This window comes from Ranitomeya imitator, chromosome 1 (genome assembly GCF_032444005.1).
Source record: "Ranitomeya imitator isolate aRanImi1 chromosome 1, aRanImi1.pri, whole genome shotgun sequence".
Taxonomy (NCBI): domain Eukaryota; kingdom Metazoa; phylum Chordata; class Amphibia; order Anura; family Dendrobatidae; genus Ranitomeya; species Ranitomeya imitator.
The window spans coordinates 344,606,226-344,629,867 of NC_091282.1; the positions used below are offsets into that span (position 1 = coordinate 344,606,226).

Below are 23,642 nucleotides of genomic sequence, written 5' to 3' on the forward strand. Positions count from 1 at the left end.
CATGGAAGGACCAGAACATGCACTGCGATGGCTTTTGGACTTGGAGGCCGAACCATGAACTTATAGTACATTGGCGTTCAGTCTGGACGCCATCCGACCTACATCTGGAGTGCTCCAGAGAAGACAGATCTGATGGAAGACTTCCAGGTGAAGTTCCCACTCACAAGAGGCGGGACCCTGACGGCGTCCGTCGCCCTGAGTTCTACTCCTGAGATGTGTAATGCCGAGATCACCAATGATAGATCGTGGTCCAACAGAGAATGTGAGGTACCTCTGCCATGACGCCTGACCGTGGGTACCTGCTAGATGATTGACGTATGGGACAGACGTGGGATTGTCCGATTGTAACGGATTGGGGGACCCGCCAGAAGGCAGTGGACCTGCCGTAGAACTAGCCGTACTGTTCGGATCCCCAGAACAATGATCAGGAGAAGAGGACTGGCATCGGTAGCCACTAATAACCATTGAACTGGGAGAAAGGATCTCCCCTGGATGAGGAAGGAGCTCAGAGACTACCCTCTGAAAGCCTGATTGACCTGCAGAAAACAAGAGGAGTGAAGGAAAAACGCTTCCATTGTCGTCACCAATTTTCCTCAGAACCCTCCTAGCAAATCGAATGGAATGAGGGGATGAGTGAACAAGTGCGCAAGCTCCCTGTTGAAGGGCCACGGCCTTGTCTCAAGGGAGAATCACCAACCTTCTGGAACATTCCAGGATCATCCTCAAAAAAGGATATCTGCTGGGCCTGAAATGAGGGAAAAACTTGTCTAAGATTAGCTGCCAGCCCAGGAGAGAGAGGGTATAGCAAGAGATATAAACGACTCAGCGCAGGGCTGGAAGAGCGGCTAGAAAGTCGACCAGATAGGGCAGGACGACCACGCCTCTAGGATGCAAGAGGAACGTGACAGTCGCCATAACCCCTGCGAACACTCTGGGTGCGGTAGCAAGGCTGAAGGACAAGGTTGTGATCTGAAAATGCTGTTTGCGAAAGGGAAAGCGAAGGAATTTTTGAAGCGGGGAATACACAGGAATGTGAAGGTAAGCATCCCGAAAGTCGGTGGATGCCAGAAACTCCACCCTTTTTCCGTTGAAGTAATGGCTGAGCGGAGGAACTCCATCCGGAGAAGGGGGACCTTGTCAAGCTTGGTAGAAGTTTGAGGTTCAGGGTCGGTCTTACTTTTCGGTCCCCATTTTGGAACCAAGATCCCTGAGATCTAGACCGTCCTGGACAACTGATCCACTGCTGGTTGAGTCTATAGGAAATCAAAATAGTTAAGGTCTCTGACCAATAGACCACTGCTCTAGCAACTCATGCGGCGGCTAAGGAAGGGTAGAGCGCTGAACTGTAGGCCGCAAGACGGAACAAACTAGATATGCTATCTGACAGTCCGTTGTATTTTTAATTAATGACCCATCGGGTAGGGATACTGGTAGGTATACCACAGGAGATTCTACCCGGTTAATATGCCAAGTGGCAGAATGTGCGGCTGCATGCAGGTTAGGAAAAAAAATGTCTCTTACTATCGCCACTCTTTTTTGACGGTGCAGAGATAAAATGATGAACCCTCGATCCACCATCCTCTTAACAGGGAAGTGGAGAGGGATCTTCCGCCTTCTTGCATCATCTGCTAAATAGTGTAGATGCAGAGTGTGTTTGGACGCCAAAAAGGGGACTTCTGTACATCCACAGAGTTAAGGTCTCTGGGTGGACAGGGCTGGTTGTCCGGCATTAGGTCTGGCTGTAGAAGAGGATACATGAAGGCGACTCTCCATGTGCTCATCTATCGATGGTGTGGGGAGATCGGTGCCCTTTAAAAGGACCCGTCGCCCTAAAGAATCAGGCCATGCATGGCATCTCACGTCTTAGGTGGGTAACGTGGAGTGGACACACCGCGTGTTTGCATATTGGCTGAAAAAAGGATACCGCGCTTGCAGAGGTTTCTGTCCAGTGGATCGCTTATCCGGACGCTACCTGTCCGGGTGAATGGCAAATGCTCTGCGAGGAAGTTTAGTTTCATGAGGGACGCCGCGTGATCTAGAGTAGAACCGAAGTCCTCGTCAATCTACAGAGATTGGTTGATTATATAAATAGGCGAATCCATCCTTTTCTGAAGTTCTGGTGAGTCAAGAACCAAGGCAATATCCGATCCATATTCAGAGACTTGTTCTCTGCAAATCATTGATGAGGGATCAGGAAATCAAACTTCCGTTTTCTAGGCGCGTGTATGTTTCTAGACGCCAGTACGTTTCTAGAAAACTTGCGGCTCCTGCTAGCTGATTGCTCGCATGAAGGAAAGGGATATCTATATTGGTCTTGCGAGCACTTCGAGCCACAGATGGTTCACAGAGGGATTCAATCTCTTGTCAGACAATCCATAGGTTGCGGCAGTGACGAAGCCCACTCAGGGAACTAAGTACTCTGGGATAGGCGGCGGAGGGCTCCTAAGCTCATTTAGGTTGACCGGCTTCGGACTGGTCATGTGCCCTTAAGACCAGAGAATACTGGTCATGTGCCCTTAAAACCAGGGAATAATGTTCATGTGCCCTTAAGACCAGGGAATTTATTATTATACATTTATTATTATACATTTTTATAGCGCCATTTATTCCATGGCGCTTTACATGTGAATACGGGGCAAATATAGACAATTACATTAAACATGAGCAGATAACAAGGCACACGAGTACATAAGGAGGGAGGACCCTGCCCGCGAGGGCTCACAGTCTGCAGGGGGTGGGTGAGGATACACTAGGAGAGGGAAGAGCTGGCTGTGCGGCTGTTCAGTAGGTTGAGGATCACTGCAGGCTGTAGGCTTGTCGGAAGAGATGAGTCTTCAGGTTCTTTTTGAAGGTTTCTATACTGGTCATGTGCCTTTAAGACCAGGAAATATTGGCCATGCGCCTTTAAGACCAGGAAATATTGGTTATACGCCCCTAAGAAAAGGTAATACTGGTCATGTGCCCTTAAGACCAGGGAATACTGATCATGTGCCTTTAAAACCAGGGAATATTGGTCATGTGCCTTTAAGACCAGGGAATACTGGTCATGCGCCTTTAAGACCAGGAAATATTGGTTATGCGCCCCTAAGAAAAGGTAATACTGGCCATGCGCCTTTAAGACAAGGGAATACTGGTCATGTGCCTTTAAGACCAGGAATACTGGCCCTGTGTCTTTAAGAACAGGGAATACTGGTTATGTACCTTTAAGACCAGGAATACTGGTCCTGTACCCTTATGCAGTACTTCCTTACTCGGTTGCAGTCGTTGTGCCCCTTTAATGCAAAACCATCGTGCGCGCTGGCAGGGTGGACCAAGATGGCCACCGGGAGTTGCAGAGCTGGTAAAGTCTCGCATGTGAGCGGAGCCTCGTGACTTCCATGAATAGGCCCAAGCCGGGGCCTAAATTTCTGCAGCCGGCGTGAGCAATACCAGCGTTGCTGAGGGAAGCGATCGCTCCAGTGCCAGGGAAGAAGCGCCAGAAAAGGTGGGCAGAGCCGCCTTAGCGACATAGTTCGGGCACGGCTTTTGGAATGCGGCCCACACATCGGCCGAAGCCTAGGGCTAAATTTTTGCAGCCGGCCGGAGCATTACCTCAGGGAGGTGGGCCACAGGGAAGCTGAGGCTGCCTGTCAGCATGTGAATATCCCACTGCAGAGGCCCATCGCTGACTGGATCCACTCACCATCGGTGCGCATCACGGCATGGAGCCGCCGCGATGACTGGGTTTCAGCGCCGAGGAAAGTGCGCACTCTACTGTTCTGCTGCCGGTGCAGGGATAGAGGGATACCGTTTTTTTACGTACCGGTAATAGGATTTTATGGAGCCACGACAGCACCCCTACGAGAGAGGGGATCCGCCCACCTTCCGGACAGGAGCCTACAGGATTTAAAGGGGCGGTCCCCCTCACCACTCCAGTGTGTGTTTCAGAGTATAAGGGACACCGCCATTGAGTTAGTACATAACATATATACTTAAACATTACTAAATACCATCACCTTCTAAAGAGTGATTTTTTAACAAGCACACTTTCCCCAAAGGGTGCAGAAACCAGTGAATAACTACGGGGGGGAATGTGCGGGTGCTGTCGTGGCTCCGTAAAATCTTATTACCGGTACGTAAAAACCGGTTTTCCTATCGCCACGACAGCACCCCTACGAGAGATTTTCAAAGATCAATCACCTGGGAGGGACTACAGCACTAAGTACTGTACAGCCAAAAACTAAATTGGCCTCTGAAGATAAGTCAAGACGATAATGTCTATAAAAGGTGGAAGGAGATGACCACGTTGCCGCCTTACATATTACGTCTATGGAGACGTCCGCTCTTTCCGCCCAGGATGAGGCCATGGCTCGAGTGGAGTGGCCCTGATGCCATCTGGTGGTGTCTGGCCTTTAGCCGTATAAGCAAGATATATGGCATCTCTTATCCATCTGGCGATAGACGCTTTTGTTACACTCGCCCCTTTCCTTGGATTCTGAAAGGAAACAAACATAGCCCTACTCTGCCTCCATGGTTCTGTTTTGTGTAGGTACTCTAATAGAGTTCTTCTGACATCTAACATGTGATATTTCTGCTCGTCAGCTGAATTCGGATTGTCACAGAAAGATGGTAATTATTTCCTGACTTCTATGAAATTTGGAAGCTACTTTTGGTAGGTATGCTGGATCAGGTTTTAACACTAGCCTGTCCTGAAAGACCATTAAATAAGGAGGATCTATCGACAAAGCTTGTAAGTCACTCACTCTCCTAGCAGAGGTCAGGGCTACTAGGAAGGCTGTTTTTAAAGTTAAATTTTTTATGGAGACAGAATCTAATGGCTCAAAGGGGGGTTCTGTTAAGGCGTCTAAAACCAAATTTAATAAAGGCACAGATGATTGGCCTCGGGGAGACCAAAACATCCAACACCGCGGAGACACCATCACGTGTTTCTCAACGCAGTGATTCCAGAACACTGCCCCCATCCCTTATGGGAAATATGCAAATGCATATTTCTTTACATGCATTTGCATATTTCCCATAAGGGATGGGGGCAGTGTTCTGGAATCACTGCGTTGAGAAACACGTGATGGTGTCTCCGCGGTGTTGGATGTTTTGGTCTCCCCGAGGCCAATCATCTGTGCCTTTATAGCCTTTTTACTAGGCACTGCTCCTAATAGCCAGATTCCTACTCCACACTGATGAGGGGCAAAAAACCTCGAAACAGCTGTCTGTGGATGGATACCATGCTTGGCATAGGTGGCTTTCCTTCATAGGATGCTGCCCTTCCCGTGGTTGTTCCTTCCCGGGGAAAGGCCTGGCTATTCACTGCTTGCGTCGGGAAACATGTGATGGTGTCTCCGCAGCTTCTTTACATGCATTTGCATATTTCCCATAAGGGATGGGGGCAGTGTTCTGGAATCACTGCGTTGAGAAACACGTGATGGTGTCTCCGCAGCTTCTTTACATGTAAAACCAAATTTAAATCCCATGGTGGTAATCTAGGAATATACACTGGGTTACTACGTTCAGTGGCCCTGATAAATCGGGAAACCCATCTATTTCCCGCCACATCGCTGTTATATAACGCTCCCAAAGCTGATACTTGGACTCTAAGGGTATTTACCGCCAAGCCCAATTCTCAGCCTTTCTGTAAAAACTCCAGAATAGCCGGAATTGGGACCTTGCCAGAAAAGGGATTTTGGTAGAAGGCAAGGAACTTTTTCCAAGTTTTAGCATAGATTTTAGTGGTAACTTCTTTCCGGCTATTTAAAAGGGTAGATATGAGAGCCTCTGAAAACCCTCTTCTCCTCAATAACTCCCTCTCAAATTCCACGCCGTCAGATGCAGGGATTCCACATTGGGGTAACGGAATGGACCCTGAGAAAGAAGCTCCGGGCTGGTCGGCAGTACCCAGGGGTCGGACACAGACATTGCCCTGAGTAACGAGAACCATGCCCTCCTGGGCCAAAAGGGGGCAATCAGGATCACTCTCGCTCTCTCCTCCCTGATCTTCCTGAGGACTATAGGGATCAGACACATTGGGGGGGAACGCATAAGCCAGAGAGAAATCCCAGTGTATTTGAAGGGAGTCTATTATACAGGGCTTGTCCGCCACCTGAAGAGAAGCGAACTTCCTGGTCTCTCTGTTCTCTCTCATTGCAAATAGATCGATAACGGGCAACCCCCATAGGTCTACTATCTGATTGAACACCCGTCGATTCAGAACCCATTCTCCCTGACGTAGAGAATGAAGGCTGAGGTAATCTGCTTCTGTGTTGAGCTCTCCCCGAATGTGAACAGCTGATAGAGAGCGAAAGTGGGCTTCGGCTACTTTGAGTATGTCTGTGGCGGTGTTCATTAGGGATCTTGACCTTGTACCCCCTTGATGGTTGAGATACGCCACTACTGTTGTGTTGTCTGTCTGGACTCTTACATGTGAATCCTGCAGAGATGGAAGCAACCTGAGTAAGGCCTTCTTTACTGCTGTGAGCTCTTTCCAATTTGAGGACTCTTGAGCCTCTAAGAGAGACCATTGCCCTTGAGTCCAAACATCTCCTATATGAGCTCCCCAACCTATTGGACTGGCATCGGTTGTGACCGTGTTGTCTGGTACTACACTCCAGCGTACTCCTTTTTCTAAATGTCTCCTGTTTAACCACCATCTCAGACTGTGTAGAGTGGCGGTGGACAGCCTGAGTCTTCCGCCTAATTGCCCTTGAAGACTCCTCTCTGCATCCAAGACTTGGGCCATACCCGAGTGTGGAATTGAGCCCACTGGACGGCTGGTATGCAAGGGATCCCAGAAGGGACATAGCGTCTCTTAAAGTCAGATCTGGCTTCCTTGTTACCGTACTGACTTTGTGCACAATCCTCTGCTTTTTGTCTTCCGGAAGGAAACATTGTTGCTCTTCCGAATTTAGCAGAATACCCAGGAAGGTCTGAGTTGTTGAAGGTTCCAATCTCGATTTTTCCATATTGACTATCCACCCCAAGTCCTGTAAGGAAGATATTACATGATTTAGGCGAGTACTACACTGAAAAAATGAATTTCCCACTACCAGGAAGTCATCCAAGTAGGGTACAATTAATGTATCCTGTTCTCTGACATGGGCCATTACTTCCGCCATGACTTTAGTTAAACACCCTCGGTGCCATAGTATTGGCATTGCAGTAAACTGAAAGTGTCTGACCTGGTCGTTTAAGCGCACCGCCATTCTGAGGAATTGTTGATGATCCTGGTGAATGGGCAGATGGTAATACGCATCTTTTAAATCCAGGACTGTCATATAACATCTGGGAAAAAGAAGTTTAGTCGCCGTTTTAATAGATTCCATCTTAAAGGCATGATACTCTAGATGTTTGTTCAATCTCCGTAAATTTATGATGGTTCGAAAGGATCCATCTGGCTTGGAGATTAAAAATAAAGGGGAATAGAACCCTTTCCCCTGCTGATGTTTTGGAACCTCCACTATAACTTCCTTCCGTCTTAACATATGGACCTCTTTTTCAAGGGCCTTTTGTTGGTCTAAGGAATCAGGGGCAGTTAAGGTATAAAAATCAGAAGGTTTTTCCCGAAACTCTAATTTTAACCCTGAATCAATTATACCTAAAACCCAATTACTCGCAGTTATTTTAGCCCACTGCGCATAGAAATATTTTAACCTGCCCCCTACTGGAAGATCTTTACTAGCGATAATTTCTTCTTCTTCTTGAGGAAGATGATGAGGCATTAAAGTCCGAACCTTTCTTTTTCGGGTCTGTTGGTTCCCAGTCTCGGTTGTGGTAAGGTCTTCGGTATTGGAAGCGTCTCCTGAAGGTATTCCTAAAGGTAGGATTGAAAGCTTTAGGAAAACCTTTCTTCCTATCTTCCGCCTTAGCTAGGATATCATCCAATACCGGGCCAAACAGGTACTCACCCCTACACGGTATTGTACACAGTTTAGCTCTCGCCTGGGCATCTCCTTTCCAGGTCTTAAGCCATAAGGCTCGGCGAGCAGCATTTGAGAGGCCTGCTGATCTTGCCGCTAGTTTTAAAGAATCCACTGATGCATCCGCTAAATACGCCACCCCTTCCCGTATTTGCGAAAGGGAGTTCAGCATCTTGTCTCTGGGCACCTTGGATTTTAGCTGTTCCTCCAGCTGAGATATCCACACCATGACGGATCTAGCCGTACACGTGCTAGAGATGGCAGGTTTGAACGCCCCTGCAGATGACTCCCATACTTTTTTCAAATACATATCCGCCTTCCTATCTGACGGATCTTTCAGAAGGCCCACGTCCTCCAGCGGCAAAGCACCGGCTTTAGACGTAGAAGCCACCGCTGCATCCACTTTTGGAACTTTCATCCATTCCGCCAGATCATTGTCATCAAAGGGATATCTTCTCTTGGCTGTTGACGGCAGAAAACCTTTATGCTGCTTATCCCATTCCCGCTTTATAAGGGATTTAACTGTATCCACAACCGGGAATGCCTTACAACTCCTCTGGCACAAGCCCGCAAACATTATGTCCTGTACGGACCTTGGTTCCTTGCTCTCTGCAACACCCATGGTTGCTCGGACTCCTTTAACTAACATTTCCATGTTTTCCACTGAGAAACAAGGCCTTCCCTCTTCATCTGAGGAGGATGGAGATGAGGAGCGGGAACATTCCCCTTCTTGCAGGGACAGACTAGATCCTGGAGATACGTCCCTGCCCGACCTTTCCTGGCGGCTGCCTCTAAGGGAATAACTTATTTCCTCCCTGATGACCGCTCTAAGGTCTGATGACCGAAGGGGAGCTTCCTCTTCTAAGGTCTGACAGATACAAGCCTGACAAAGCCTCTTGGTATAACTGTCAGGCATTGGAGTCATGCATAGAGCACATTGCTTGTGCTTAGATTTAGTTGTTTTTTTCCCCTAAAACAAAGCACAAATAACAGACCATATCAGCACCAGGTGTTTAGTTAACACTCACCATTAAGGCTGACTCTGTGAATACCGGTTCTGGAGGAGTGGGATCCAAATGCGACGCTGGGGCGCTCGCACGCTGCTGCCCCCGTACCATGCTGCTGCTGCTTCTCCTTGAGCGGCCGCTACCGCTCTTACTGCGCTGCTCCGTTCCCTCTCCATGAGGGTGCTCAGCGTCCCCTACTGAGGACATGGCTGCACAATCTCATTCCATAGGCGCCGCTCTTTTACAGCGCTGCAGCGCTCCTCCCCCGGAAGTGTACTAACTACTTCCGGGTTCACCAGCGCCGGTGTGGACGCTGCACACCGCGCTCAACTGTGGACCAGGACGGCACTGCCCGACTCCTTGGACGCGCTCCACATGGCCAGACGAGGGGGGGTCTGCGCGCAGGACACCCCCGACGCTGCTTCCGAGCCCCCGATTCTGCCGTTCCTTGAAGATACCGCGCAGAGGCATGGAGGCCCGGGTAAGACTGCTGCTGCAGGCTCCCGCCGTCCGGACAGGAACCCAAACTGGAGTGGTGAGGGGGACCGCCCCTTTAAATCCTGTAGGTTCCTGTCCGGAAGGTGGGCGGATCCCCTCTCTCGTAGGGGTGCTGTCGTGGCGATAGGAAAAAACCTCATTCCACCATCCCTTTGTTAAGGAGGTAAAGAGGAACCGTCCGCCTCCTTGAGCCATCTGCTTTAACCGTGGTGGGACAGTGGGGGCTGCTCGGGCGGGTGGGCCAGTTGTCCGGCATTAGGCCTGGCTCCAGGAGAGGATACATGGAGGCGACACTCCATGTGGTCGCCTGTTGCTGGTGTGGGGCGATCGGGACTCGAAGGAACTGTCGCCCCTGAAGTGAGCTCAGGCATGGCTTCCCACGTCGCAGGAGAGGGTACGGGGAGGTATACTCGCCGTGCTCGCCTGTTGATAGTTCGGGGGAGATCAGAACCTTGAAAGGACCCGTTGCTCCCTTCACTCCGTTAATTAAAAAAATTTACAGAAAAGTAAAAAATCAAATAAAAACGTTGGGGTCTGAACCAGACCCAAGTGCCTCCTACAGACACTAAGCAAGAACTGGTTAGCTGAGAGCCAGCAGGAGGGTGTATACTGCAGGGGAGGAGATCACTTTCTTTGTATCACTTAGTGTCGCCTCCTAGTGGCAGCAGCATACACCCACGGTCTGTATCCCCCAATGAGGCGAAGGAGAAAAGTGCATTTTATGGTCCAAAAATACGATATACCGGATTACGTACCGGTAATGCTCTTTTATAGAGCCCACGACAGCACCCACTAGAGAGAGAGGGGATCCGCCCCCAGGAACAGGAAACCTACAGAGAGATAAAAGGGGCGGCCCCCCCCTCGCTCCTCAGTTGTTTTACAGAGAATAGGAGGAACCGCCGCCAGGTTTTAGTTAACAGGTTCGGGTATATCCATATATATACACATATTTACAACCTCATACTATATTTTCTAATATTTACACCTCACCAAACAAGCACCATGTGCAACTATATACAGAAAAGGGAGGGATGTGAACGGGTGCTGTCGTGGGCTCTATAAAAGAGCATTACCGGTACGTAATCCGGTATTTTCTATTCGCCACGACAGCACCCACTAGAGAGAATTGCAGAGACTATAGACTGGGTGGGTTTACTGAGTCAAGGACCGATACACCAAAAGTTAGATCAGAAGCAGAGGATAGATCTAATCTATAATGCTTATAGAAGGTATTCGGTGAAGACCAAGTTGCAGCCTTACATATAAGGTCTATTGGTACATTTGCCCTTTCTGCCCAGGAAGTCGACAAGGCTCTTGTAGAGTGCGCTCCCACATGCATTGGAGGATCTTTCCCTCCGGCCTTATACGCCAAGATTATTGCCTCTCTGATCCAGCGAGATAATGTGTTCTTTGTGACTCCGGCACCCTTGGTTTTACCCTGAAAAGACACAAAGAGAGCCCTACTCTTCCTCCAGTCCCTAGTTCTCTCTAAATAGGCTAAGACAGTCCTTTTTACGTCTAGGGTGTGAAGTCTTTCTTCTTCTGGAGTTGAGTGGTTCTCATAAAAGGTAGGTAACTGGATCTCCTGGGATCTATGAAAGGTAGAAGCCACCTTAGGGAGATAACAAGGATCTGTTTTTAAAAGTATCCTATCTGATGTTACCACAAAAAAGGGAGGATCTATAGATAAAGCATGAAGATCACTTACTCTTCTGGCAGAAACTAATGCCACTAATAATACCGTTTTTAAAGAAATATTTTTTAGTGAGGCTGCATGGAGAGGCTCAAAAGGTGATTGAGTCAATGCATTTAGAACTATTGATAGATCCCACTGAGGGACCCGAGGTATGCTAATTGGTCTCGATCTCTCACAGGCAGATATAAACCGAGATATCCATTTATTACCTGCTACATCAAAATTAAAAAGAGCTCCTAAGGCTGACACCTGCACTTTCAGAGTGCTTACAGAGAGTCCTAATTCCAGACCTTTTTGTAGAAATTCCAATATTGGAAATATAGGAATATCAGCGGAAAGTTGTGTAGTATGGAATTGAAGGAATTTCCTCCAAATTCTGACATAAATCCTGGTAGTTGAGGGTTTTCTACTTTTCATCAGAGTATCTATTAACCCACTAGAAAACCCCCTGAGATTTAGTAACTGCCTTTCAAACTCCATGCAGTTAAATTCATGCCCTTTGCCTGAGGATGAAGGAACGGACCCTGAGAGAGCAGGTCCTTGGATTGAGGCAGAATCCACGGGTCCGACACTGACATCGCCCTCAGCCATGAGAACCATGGCCTTTTGGGCCAGAATGGGGCTATTAATAGAATTCTTGCTCCTTCTTCTCTTATTTTTCTTATTACCAAAGGTAGTAGATTCAATGGAGGAAAAGCGTATGCCAGGTCGAAAGTCCAGGGCACTTGGAGGGCATCGAGTATGTCCGGCTTGTCCTCTCTGTTTAGAGAGGCAAACATCCTGACCTGTCGGTTGGCTCTTGTGGCAAACAAGTCTATTTGAGGAATACCCCATTGCGCTGTTATCATTTTGAAAATTTTTCTGTTTAGCATCCATTCCCCTTGATGAAGGGTGTGACGGCTCAGAAAATCGGCACGAAAGTTGTCTGTGCCCCTGATGTGAACTGCTGATAGTGATAGCAGATGACCTTCGGCTAATTCCATGATGTCTGATGCCAGCTGCCTGAGTCTGTCCGACCGCGTACCTCCTTGATGGTTTAAGTAAGCTACTGCCGTGGTGTTGTCGGAGAACACTCTTGTGTGAGAGCCGCTGAGCTGAGGAAGAAAGTGAAGTAGGGAATAATATATTGCCCTCAACTCTTTGACATTTGAAGAACTATCTAGTTCCGAACTAGACCAAAGATCCTGAACCCACTGATCCTTAAAATGTGCCCCCCAGCCTTTAGGACCAGCATCTGTGGTCACTATACTAGAGGGGGAAATTATCCAGAGAACCCCTTTTGAAAGGTTTTTCTGATTTAACCACCACCTAAGGGAGTGTAATACTTCCGTTGTTAGATAAACTGTTCTATCCAGACAGCCTCTATTCTTAATGTCCTCCTCTAATATAAATTTTTGTAGAGGCCTAGTATGAGCCTGTGCCCACTGGACCGCAGGGATACACGATGTCAGAGAACCTAGTAATGACATGCTCTGTCTGAGTGACATACTACGATTTTCTATTGCTAAAGATACCTTATCAACTATGGAGATTTTCTTATCCTCAGGCAGCTTACAAATCTGGTCAGCTGAATCTAGAAGGAGCCCTAGGAATTTCTGACACTTAACCGGCTGAAGTCTAGATTTTTCCCAATTAACCAGCCACCCCAGGGATTGTAAGGAAACCACTACTTCCCGTAACCTCTGCTCACACTGTAGGGGGTCTTTACCCACAATCAATAGGTCATCTAGATATGGAATGACTAAAGTATCTTTTACTCTTAGGAAAGACATAACTTCCAATAGCAATTTTGTGAAAACCCTTGGGGCCATGGATAATCCGAAGGGCATCGCCTTATATTGTAGATGACGAATTTGTCCCTCTATACAGACTGCTACCCGAAGGAACTGCTGGAATAAATGATGTATAGGAATATGATAGTAAGCATCCTTAAGATCCAATACTACCATGTAACAGTTTGGAAATAAATTCTTTATGGCTGAACGAATGGATTCCATTTTGAATGTTTTAGGCCTTATAAAGGAGTTCAGCTTTCTTAAATTAATTATGGTTCTGAAAGAGCCATCCGGCTTATTAATCAGAAACAAGGGAGAATAAAATCCCCTCCCCCTCTGGGAAGATGGGACTTCCACTAGGACTTGTTTGCGTAGGAGGGTTTTAACCTCTGTTTCAAGTGCCTCTTGCTGAGGCCTGGATCTTAAGGTGGTAAGGAGGAAGGAGTCCGGTGGAGTTCTAATAAAGTCTAATGTGAGGCCTGAAGATATTAATTTAATGGCCCAAGTATTTATTGTTATCTCTTCCCATTGTTGCCTAAACTGTTTTAATCTTCCACCCACTGGAGGAATATAATTACTGGAATTTGTCGGCTGGCTTGAATGGACGTTTATTAAACAGGTTTCCTTTTTGTTTAAAATCCTTATTGTTCCATCTGTCTCTGAAGCCTCCCTTCTTTCCGAATGGTGGCTTCCTGAAGGCCCTTCTGTAAGATGGAACAAAGGGATTAGGGAATCCTTTTTTCCTTTCACCTGCCTTCTTGAGTATATCGTCAAGGACTGTTCCAAACAGGTACTCACCCTGACAGGGTATGGCACATAATTTTGATCTAGATTGGGCATCTCCTTTCCAGTTTTTTAGCCATAAAGCCCGCCTAGCCGTGTTGGAGATATTAGCTGTTCTGGCCGCCAGACGTAGGGAGTCAATAGAGGCATCCGATATAAAGGCAGCCGCACCCTTGATCAAAGGGATAGACGCTCGTAACTTCTCCCTGGATACACCATTTTTAATATTTTGCTCCAGCTGATCCAGCCAGACTAACATTGATCTGCCAGTACATGTGGCTGCAATTGCCGGTTTGAATGCCGTGACACAGGCCTCCCACGATTTTTTAAGGAGCGCATCTGATTTTCGGTCCATGGGATCTGTTAAGGAACCTGCATCTTCCACGGGCAAGGAGAACCGGCGAGATGTAGATGCAACTGCAGCATCGACCTTTGGTATTTTGGTCCATGTACTTAAATCTTCGTCATCAAATGGGTAGCGCCTTTTACAGGGTATTGGTACAAAACCTTTTTGACCTTTACCCCATTCCTTCTTAACGAGGTCCTTTATGGCCTGGTTTATTGGAAACACGTGGCCTTTCCGTTGGGAAAGACCAGCAAACATGATTTCCTGTGGTGTTTGGGGTTCTTTTGACTCCGATACCCCCATCGTATTTCTCACCGATTTAACCAAGTTGTTTATGCCTTCAGTTGGAAAGCAAACAAAGTCTTCTTCCCCTGAAGAATCAGACAGTTGAGAGACCTCAGAGTCGACCTCCCCACTCTCTGCTGACGTGTCGGCTCTAGGTGAGGATACTCTTCTTTTCTTTTTCTCGGTATTAATCGAGGAAGAACCGCCTCCTAACGACTGAAGTTCTTCCCTAATTATGAGCCGTATCTCGTTCATTTTCACCGATTCCTCCTGCCGTAAGGTGTTATCTATACATGCCTGACATAGACTCTTAGTATAGGAGTCAGGCAAGGGTTCGGTACATATAGCACATTGTTTGTGCTTACTCTTTCCCGTCCTTTTTGCCTAAAATAATACAAGCAAAGGAATCAATATATACTTCAGTGAAGTATGCGTACACTCACCCAGCGTATTAATTTTACCGGCTGCGGGGTTGCCTTAGTTTGGGATGTGGAACGGGATGATTTTCTTCCCGATTTATCAGTGGAGTCACTTAACTTAAAGTGTCCACTGCTGTTTTTCCTGGTTTCGCCACTAGGTACTAGTGGCTCTTCCATGGAGTGCACACGGACCTCCTCTTGGGATGACATAATGCACACTGACTGCACTTCTCATCCTGACTTTTATAGTGTAGCCACTCCTGCATACATCCCCATCCTGTTTTTTTTTTTTTTTTTTTTTTTTTTTACTCACAAGACCGGCATCCAGACGCTGGGATCGCATGGGGGAATCCAATATGGCGGTTCCCCCGGAAATGGTACTCTGACACCGCGACCCCGGAAGTTCAAGCTTCCTTCCATGGGACGCCGACGCTACTGCGCATGCGCCCGCGTCTCTGCAAACCGGAAGCGCTCTCAGCGCTGCTTCCCACCATGTCGCCTCTTACCTCTGGAGGGAACGGAGGGAAGATTCCCCAGGGATACCACACCGCTGCTCAGCTCCACTCAGGAGGGCATTCCACAGGTATCCACACTGCGCCGTGCCTTCCATTAGCACTTACCCAACGGTGTCCCAGCAGGGAGACCGTTGGTACCTTCAGGCTTCCCTGTCAGCCGCACCAGATGAGGGGGGAGCCCGCAGGAACATTCCCCCGACACTGTCTACCTGCTCTGGGACCCCTGTCGCTCAGCAGAGTCGATACAGGCGGTAGCCCAGGCAGGTCTTCCTCTTCTTAGCCATAGAGTTCTTCTCTGTGGGTTCCCTTCCAGGAACAGGAAACCAACTGAGGAGCGAGGGGGGGGCCGCCCCTTTTATCTCTCTGTAGGTTTCCTGTTCCTGGGGGCGGATCCCCTCTCTCTCTAGTGGGTGCTGTCGTGGCGAATAGAAAAATTTTTTCCTGTCTCATCAGGGTTGCCCTCAGTGTGAGAGACATTCACTTTTATACCAGATTATTGTAGTATTCTGTAACATAACCACCACTTTTCTGCTATTGACTCCTCACATGTCACTACAATTATAGGTCTAAGACTCGTTACATGGAGTAGAATTATCTGCCATATGGATTCCTTACCTGGAGGTAGATGGCAGCTTCCTGAAAGCGCGTCTCCCAGTTGAGGCCTGCATTCTCGGGCACATGAATTTGCTCCATGCCCTCTGGGTGACATTCATACTCACCTGTGGCTGAAAAGGAGGTTGAAAGATTTTACGCATTTAATAAGCGGAAACTAGTCATGCAGCTTACAAACGATCGCTAACAGGGTATTACAGATTAACAGAACAGGCTAAAAATAAATCCACCCTCCTCAAGTGGAGCTAAAGGAGCTGTCAAAATTATATCATTTTTGTAAAGGAACAGAATGAGATAAGAACACCAACGGGCATAAACAAAAAACGGCTCAGCCAATCACTGGTCACAACAGTGACCATCCTCATCCTCTGATTGGCTAAGCAGGAAATGACTGCTCAGCCAATCGAAAGGGACCCGTAAGTAAAGACCAGTAGGGACCCAGACGCATAAGAACACAAGTGGTGAACAGTTATGCCACTTTACAGGCTGAAAAATCCCTTCAAGAATATTCAGGATAACACACCTTAAAGGGAACCGGTCATCATGAGGTTGCCATCTATCTACCGGCAGCATGTTATAGAGCAGGAGAAGCCAAGTGGTCTGGTGTATAGTATTGTATGAAAAGATTTGGTGTAACCTGTCATTTCATCATTTAATCCTCTGCTCTTTCAGAAATTTTCGGTCAAGCAGGTGATCCCATCAGGGACTGACCTCTACCTATGTACAAGTGTACCTACAGAGATAGCTGTCAATCACTGATAGAACCGCCCACTGCACCAAAAATCCTAGAAAGAGCAGAGGATTAAATGAATATAACACAGGTTACACCAAACATTTCCTTACAAAACTAGATATTAGTCTGTTGGCTCATTCCTGCTCCAAAACATGCTGCCTGCAGATTGGATGACAACGTCATGGTCACACGCTTCCTTTAAGGGGTTAACCAGCCTTTATAAACTGCTGGACTGCACTATACATTAGTCAGGCTACAACTCATTCAAATAAAATACTGATACATACATTTTTATGTCTTTTTTCCTTGTTGTAGACTTTATTATTCTATTTCGGATATTATTAACAATATGATAAACAAACACAACATTCCCGACACATTTATTTTTGGCACTAAGGGACTGGAGCCATAAACTTATGCCATCCAATGGCACAGTTTTGGGATATGATAGAATAAGAGCTTTGTTGGATAAAGGTGTAGTCAACAAAGCTGAGACCGCTTCCCACTTATCCCTAAAAAAAAAAGAAGAGAGAATGGCGTTTGGCTTGAAGAAAATATGTAGAAACAACCAAATGGCTACATACATAAGGTCTAGTATCTAAAAAGTGTGAATTGCAGAAAGCAACAAAAACATTTTTGCTTGGACAAGTGCTTCAGACTGTTTTCTTTGTTTTCTAACACCTGTAAAAAGAAAAAAAATGAATCTAAAGCCTTTTTCGTCTACGGTATATACTCAAGTATAAGCTGACCCAAATATAAGCCGAGGCACCTAATTTTACCACAAAAAACTGAGAAACCTTATTGATTCGAGTATAAGCCTGGTATGCATTGGCACCCTCATCCCCATCCTGGTATGCATGGCCCCCTCATCCCCATCCTGGTATGCATGGCCCCCTCATCCCCATCCTGGTATGCATGGCCCCCTCATCCCTATCCTGGTATGTATGGCCCCCTCATCCCCATCCTGGTATGCATGGCCTCCTCATTCTTATCCTGGTATGCATGGCCTCCTCATCCTTATCCTGGTATGCATGGCCCCGTCATCCCCATCCTGGTATGCATGGCCCCGTCATCCCCATCCTGGTATGCATGGCCACCTCATCCCCATCCTGGTATGCATGGCCACCTCATCCCCATCCTGGTATGCATGGCCACCTCATCCCCATCCTGGTATGCATGGCCACCTCATCCCCATCCTGGTATGCATGGCCTCCTCATCCCCATCCTGGTATGCATGGCCCCCTCATCCCCATCCTGGTATGCATAGCCTCCTCATCCCCATCCTGGTATGCATGGCCCCCTCATCCCCATCCTGGTATGCATGGCCCCCTCATCCCCATCCTGGTATGCATGGCCCCCTCATCCCCATCCTGGTATGCATGGCCTCCTCATCCCCATCCTGCTATGCATGGCCCCCTCATCCCCATCCTGGTATGCATGGCCTCCTCATTCTTATCCTGGTATGCATGGCCTCCTCATCCCCATCCTGGTATGCATGGCCTCCTCATCCCCATCCTGGTATGCATGGCCTCCTCATCCCCATCCTGGTATGCATGGCCACCTCATCCCCATCCTGGTATGCATGGCCTCCTCATCCCCATCCTGGTATGCATGGCCTCCTCATCCCCATCCTGGTATGCATGGCCTCCTCATCCCCATCCTGGTATGTATGGCCCCCTCATCCCCATCCTGGTATGCATGGCCCCCTCATCCCCATCCTGGTATGCATGGCCTCCTCATTCTTATCCTGGTATGCATGGCCTCCTCATCCCCATCCTGGTATGCATGGCCACATCATCCCCATCCTGGTATGCATGGCCTCCTCATCCCCATCCTGATATGCATGGCCTCCTCATCCCCATCCTGGTATGCATGGCCTCCTCATCCCCATCCTGGTATGCATGGCCTCCTCATCCCCATCCTGGTATGCATGGCCTCCTCATTCTTAACCTGGTATGCATGGCCTCCTCATCCCCATCCTGGTATGCATGGCCTCCTCATCCCCATCCTGGTATGCATGGCCACCTCATCCCCATCCTGGTATGCATGGCCTCCTCATCCCCATCCTGGTATGCATGGCCTCCTCATCCCCATCCTGGTATGCATGGCCTCCTCATCCCCATCCTGGTATGCATGGCCTCCTCATCCCCATCCTGGTATGCATGGCCCCCTCATCCCCATCCTGGTATGCATGGCCTCCTCATTCTTATCCTGGTATGCATGGCCCCCTCATCCCCATCCTGGTATGCATGGCCTCCTCATCCCCATCCTGGTATGCATGGCCCCCTCATCCCCATCCTGGTATGCATGGCCTCCTCATTCTTATCCTGGTATGCATGGCCTCCTCATCCCCATCCTGGTATGCATGGCCACCTCATCCCCATCCTGGTATACATGGCCTCCTCATCCCCATCCTGGTATACATGGCCTCCTCATCCCCATCCTAGTATGCATGGCCACCTTCATCCTCATCTTGGTATGCATGGCCCCCATCAGAAAAACATTAACAAAACATAAACCATCCTACTTAACTTCCCTGTGCTTCCTCGCGGTGTCCTATTCTGATGCCAGTAGCTGATTTATGCTTGTAAGCAGCGCATGGCAGTGACGTCATGCGCTGCTTTCAAGCAGAGGACAGCTGCCAGAATACCCACTGCTCCCCACGCTGTGACTATGGGTGTGTGGAGCAAGGAATATTCACTGATCTTTAATAGCGGGCACAGTAATCTTGCCGCTGGCTTGCTGCAGCGGCCGTGCGATCATGGGAGTGGAGAGAAGTGAATATTAATTACCTTAATTAGTGGGCATATATCAGAGCCCAGCAGCTCCAGAAAGCCGGCTGCTGAGGCTAACAGTGTGTCCACTATTAAAGAAAAACGAATGGGCGTGGAGAGCAATGAATATTCATTTCTCTTTAGTAGCGGGCACAGGTGTTAGCTGGCTCCTATGAGGGAGCGCAGCATCAGTGACATAACCTCTATTCACTGAAGCTGTTCTCGCAGCCGGCATGAACTGCTTTGACCTCATCCCTGGAACTTTCCCATGGTCCTAAAGTCACAGCAGTTTAGGCCAGCTGCGAGAACAGCTTCAGTGAATAGAGGTGATGTCACTGATGTTGCGCTCCCTCACAGCCTGACCCGCACTGAACTCTTGAGCATGGGAAAATCAGCTGGCATTTTCCCACGCTCAAGAGTTCATCTCAGTTCAGGCTGTGAGGGAGCGCAGCTTCAATGACGTCAGCGCTCGTCTATGAAGCAAGCTCCGGCAGCTTCTCATTCTTTCCCCAGTAGTTTACAGCCGGGACGGTCGCATTAGCACCACTCCCGGTTGTAAACTGTACATACCCCAGATATGGATTATGGCATGGGACTGAACGCTGGACAGGTATGGATATATAGTTGGTTTGTTATTTTTTTATTTATTACCGGAGAGTGTTGCATGGATTAGCAGACAATAAAGATGGCAAACTGTGTTGTGTTTGATTTCATTAACAGACTTTACTCTGGTTGTGTGTTTATTTAACCCTTTACCAACTATAGGATTAGTATGGATAGGTGTCTTATTGACACCTCTCCATTACTAAGCCAGCTTGATGTCACCTTACAATACAAAGATGGCATCAACCCCACAACTATTAACGCATATGCCACAGCTACAGGGCAGTGGGAAGGGAGTGGCTAAGTGCCATTTCTGGGGCAGATGGTTATAGCCGGAGGAGGGGGGGGGGGGCAGTAACCATGGTCCCTTCCTAGGCTATGTATATCTGTCCCCAGTCGCTGGCTTTCCCTCTCTGGCTTGGAAAATTGCGCAGGAGCCCACGCCATTTTTCCCCCAAAAAAGATTATTTTATTAAATACACACATGTATGTCCAATAATTTGCACACACTATACTAATTATATTGGCCACTGACATCTACATATCTAACTATTCTGCATGGATTTACTGTATGTAAACCATGTCTTCTATCCTGTCTGTTTCTGCATTGATTTTACAGAAGCTGACAAATGAATTACCGTATTTTTCGCTTTGTAAGACGCTCCGGATTATAAGACGCACCCCAAATTTTGAGGAGAAAAATAGGAAAAAACTATTTTTTAATAAATTGGTGGGGCGTCTTATAATCCATGCGTCTTATTACTTACCAGGGGTTGTGGTTGTGGTGGATCAGGGTCCCAGGCTCGTTGCCGGAGGCAGGAGTGGAGCATTGCTGCAGGCTGGGATGAGGGGGTCTGCAGGGGGCTCCTGTGCTGCAGGGGGGCTCCTGTGCTGCAGCCTGGGATGAGGGGTCTGCAGGGGGCTCCTTTGCTGCAGGCTGGGATGAGGGGTCTGCAGGGGGCTCCTGTGCTGTAGGGCTGTCTCCGGTGCTGCGGGGGGCTCTGGCGACATTTTGTGAAAGACCAGAGCCCCCCGGCAGTTCTTCCATGCGTTCCAGTATGACTAATTCCGGGAAAATGGCCGCCGGAATCTCGAGAGATGAGATCTCAGCGCTGAAATCTCATCTCCCGAGATTCCGGCGGCCATTTTCCCGGAGTCAGTCATACTGGAACTAACTCCGGGAAAATGGCCGCCGGAATCTCGAGAGATGAGATCTCAGCGCTGAAATCTCATCTCCCGAGATTCCGGCGGCCATTTTCCCGGAATTAGTCATACTGGAACGCATGGAAGAACTGCCGGGGGGCTCTGGTCTTTCACAAAATGTCGCCAGAGCCCCCCGCAGCACCGGAGCCTTCAGCATCACCCGGGGCAGCAGCGGACAACCCCGGCAGTGGCGGCGGATGACAGCGGCGGCAGGCGGTAGCGGCGGCGGACACCCCCTCCTCCCAGCCTGTAATGGTAAGCGGTATATCCGCTTTGTTAGACGCACCCACATTTCCCCCCCAAATTTGGGGGAAATAAAGTGCGTCTTACAAAGAGGAAAATACGGTAACTGCTATTCTTCTGTCTATCTATAATTCTGTCTATGAAATATAAAGAGAGTTTATATACACACACACCTATTCTATGTGTATATACAATCTATCTTTTCTATTCTAACCGGTCACTGTGTTTTTACGTTAGCCGCATATGAATTACCAGCTTTTCAAACGACAACATTAACTTCTATTGCGGGATACGATCTGTTTTCTGATTACAATCGCAACATGCTGCAATTTTTTTCCAGCCCGATCGTGATCCAGTCCGAGCTGGAAGAAAAACCAAAACACACAGATGAACACAATCATAGATTAACACTGGTCCGAATTCAAGCCGATTTTTTATCGGATTGAATTCGTCCAATTTCATCGCAAGTGGGCATGAGCCCTTCCATGCTTTATACGTGCACTGCACAAAGGACTGGGAGTTTTCGGCTTAGACGCCTGCAGAATTGCGCATGCCTTGTGAAAGTTTCTAAAAGACATGGTGCATCCGTAGACTTAAAGGGAACCTGTCACCCCGAAAATCGTGGGTGAGGTAAGCCCACCGGCATCAGGGGCTTATCTACAGCATTCTGTAATGCTGTAGATAAGCCCCCGATGTTACCTGAAAGAGGAGAAAAAGACGTTATATTATACTCACCCAGGGGCGGTCCCGCTGCTGGTCAGGTCAGATGGGTGTCTCCGGTCCGCTGCGGCGCCTCCCATCTTCATTACAAGACGTCCTCTTCTGATCTTCAGCCAAAGGTCAGAGGCCCGGCGCCTGCGCACTGCAGTACTTTGTCTGCCCTCAACAGTGCAGAGCAAAGTACGCCTGCGCCGGAGCCGTGGCTGAAGATCAGAAGAGGACGTCTTGTAATGAAGATGGGAGGCGCCGCAGGCAGGGAGACAAAATATACCATTGTCAGGCTGGACCCTACTGGGATCCCACGCTGTCCATCATTTTGGCTGCATGAAACGGATGCCAGTTGGCTAGGAAATAAAGAAGCTCTTACCTAATGCCACGTCACCATTACCGCCCAGCTGGGGAGGATTAGCACACCCTCCATTTTCTTCTAAAGTGAATAAGAGCGGTTCGTCGTCCTCCTGGGCAGCCGACATGGTGACTATGGGTCTCATCGGCAGAATAACCAGACTTGGAGCGGCTGTCACATTATGGAACGGGCGTGGAGGAGCGGACCTCGATGACTTCAGAAACGGCACCAATCACAAGGGCCCTGCAAGAGACGAGGCAAAAAAAAAAAAAAATTTTCAATAGCCATGTCTGAGCCGATAACACTGTAACACGTATAGATCGGAGGTTTATGGGGGCAACAATGCAAGTAAGATATAGTCATATGGCAAAAGCTTTACCAAATCCCTGAAATAAGAATTCCGTCATGCACATTTAACCCTTCTCTTTCCATGACCCACCTGGTTGGAGTTAAGGGGGCCTGTCACGCTTATAATGGCATCTGAGAGAGTGGATCTGACCGATGATGATTGTGTGAAAAGTCTTTCCATAGTTTGCATTTTATTTATTTCAATCCCTGGTGTTTGTACGCTCAGGAGTCCAGTGGGCGGTGCTATTTAGTGATCTCCCTTATATAGGGCTGCATGCAGAGTAGGACCGCCCACTGGACTCCTACATGGCTACAAACACCAGGGCTCTCAGTGAATGGAGTCCAGCTCATACTGAAGCTTTTCCCACAAACCTCAGCTTCTCCTCTATGCCATGCTGCCAACACCTCAGGCTGCATGTACAATGTGGCGGGATGCAAGGTCCAATTCTCCGTGGGCATCACCCACTCACTTCATGCTCTTACCCATCCTTTTATGTGGATGGAACTCGGCACAGAAACCATTCCCACCCCTGCAATCACCTACCGTGTATCCCAGGCCACGTATTTCCTCCGTGCACTTCTCAAGAAGTCTTTCGCGTCACGTGACGAGCAGCTCTCTCTTCTGTGGGCTCCCCACATCCGCAATCAGGGATCAATTAAAGCACCATCACTTTCGCAGCCACAGACCCTTACCAGTTACCAGAGTCTTCCGCACATGCGCTCTGAAGATGCTGTGATGTGTATCGCAACTACGCATGCGCAGCATTCCTTTGCAGCCCTGCCTGTGTTTTACGAGTCCTCCGTCCTATGTCGTTTCTGAAGAAAGCTG

The 23,642-nt window shown here is 48.3% G+C and overlaps 1 protein-coding gene across 2 annotated transcripts in view; it reads right to left on the reverse strand.

Annotated features, from left to right (window-relative positions):
- TPCN1 (two pore segment channel 1) overlaps positions 1-23,555 on the reverse strand; it is a 141,450-nt gene extending 117,895 nt beyond the window's left edge. The window contains exons 1-3 of one of the 2 annotated variants that reach the window (XM_069759855.1): positions 23,358-23,537; positions 22,487-22,708; positions 15,847-15,956 (exon numbers count right to left, since the gene is read on the reverse strand). In XM_069759855.1, the coding sequence (XP_069615956.1) occupies positions 15,847-15,956; positions 22,487-22,610 (234 nt within the window). In that variant the 5' untranslated portion in view covers positions 22,611-22,708; positions 23,358-23,537. Of the gene's footprint in view, positions 1-15,846; positions 15,957-22,486; positions 22,709-23,357 lie in introns of both variants that reach the window. The other variant, XM_069759860.1, reaches the window with a different exon arrangement.
- Between the last annotated feature and the right edge of the window lie 87 nt (positions 23,556-23,642).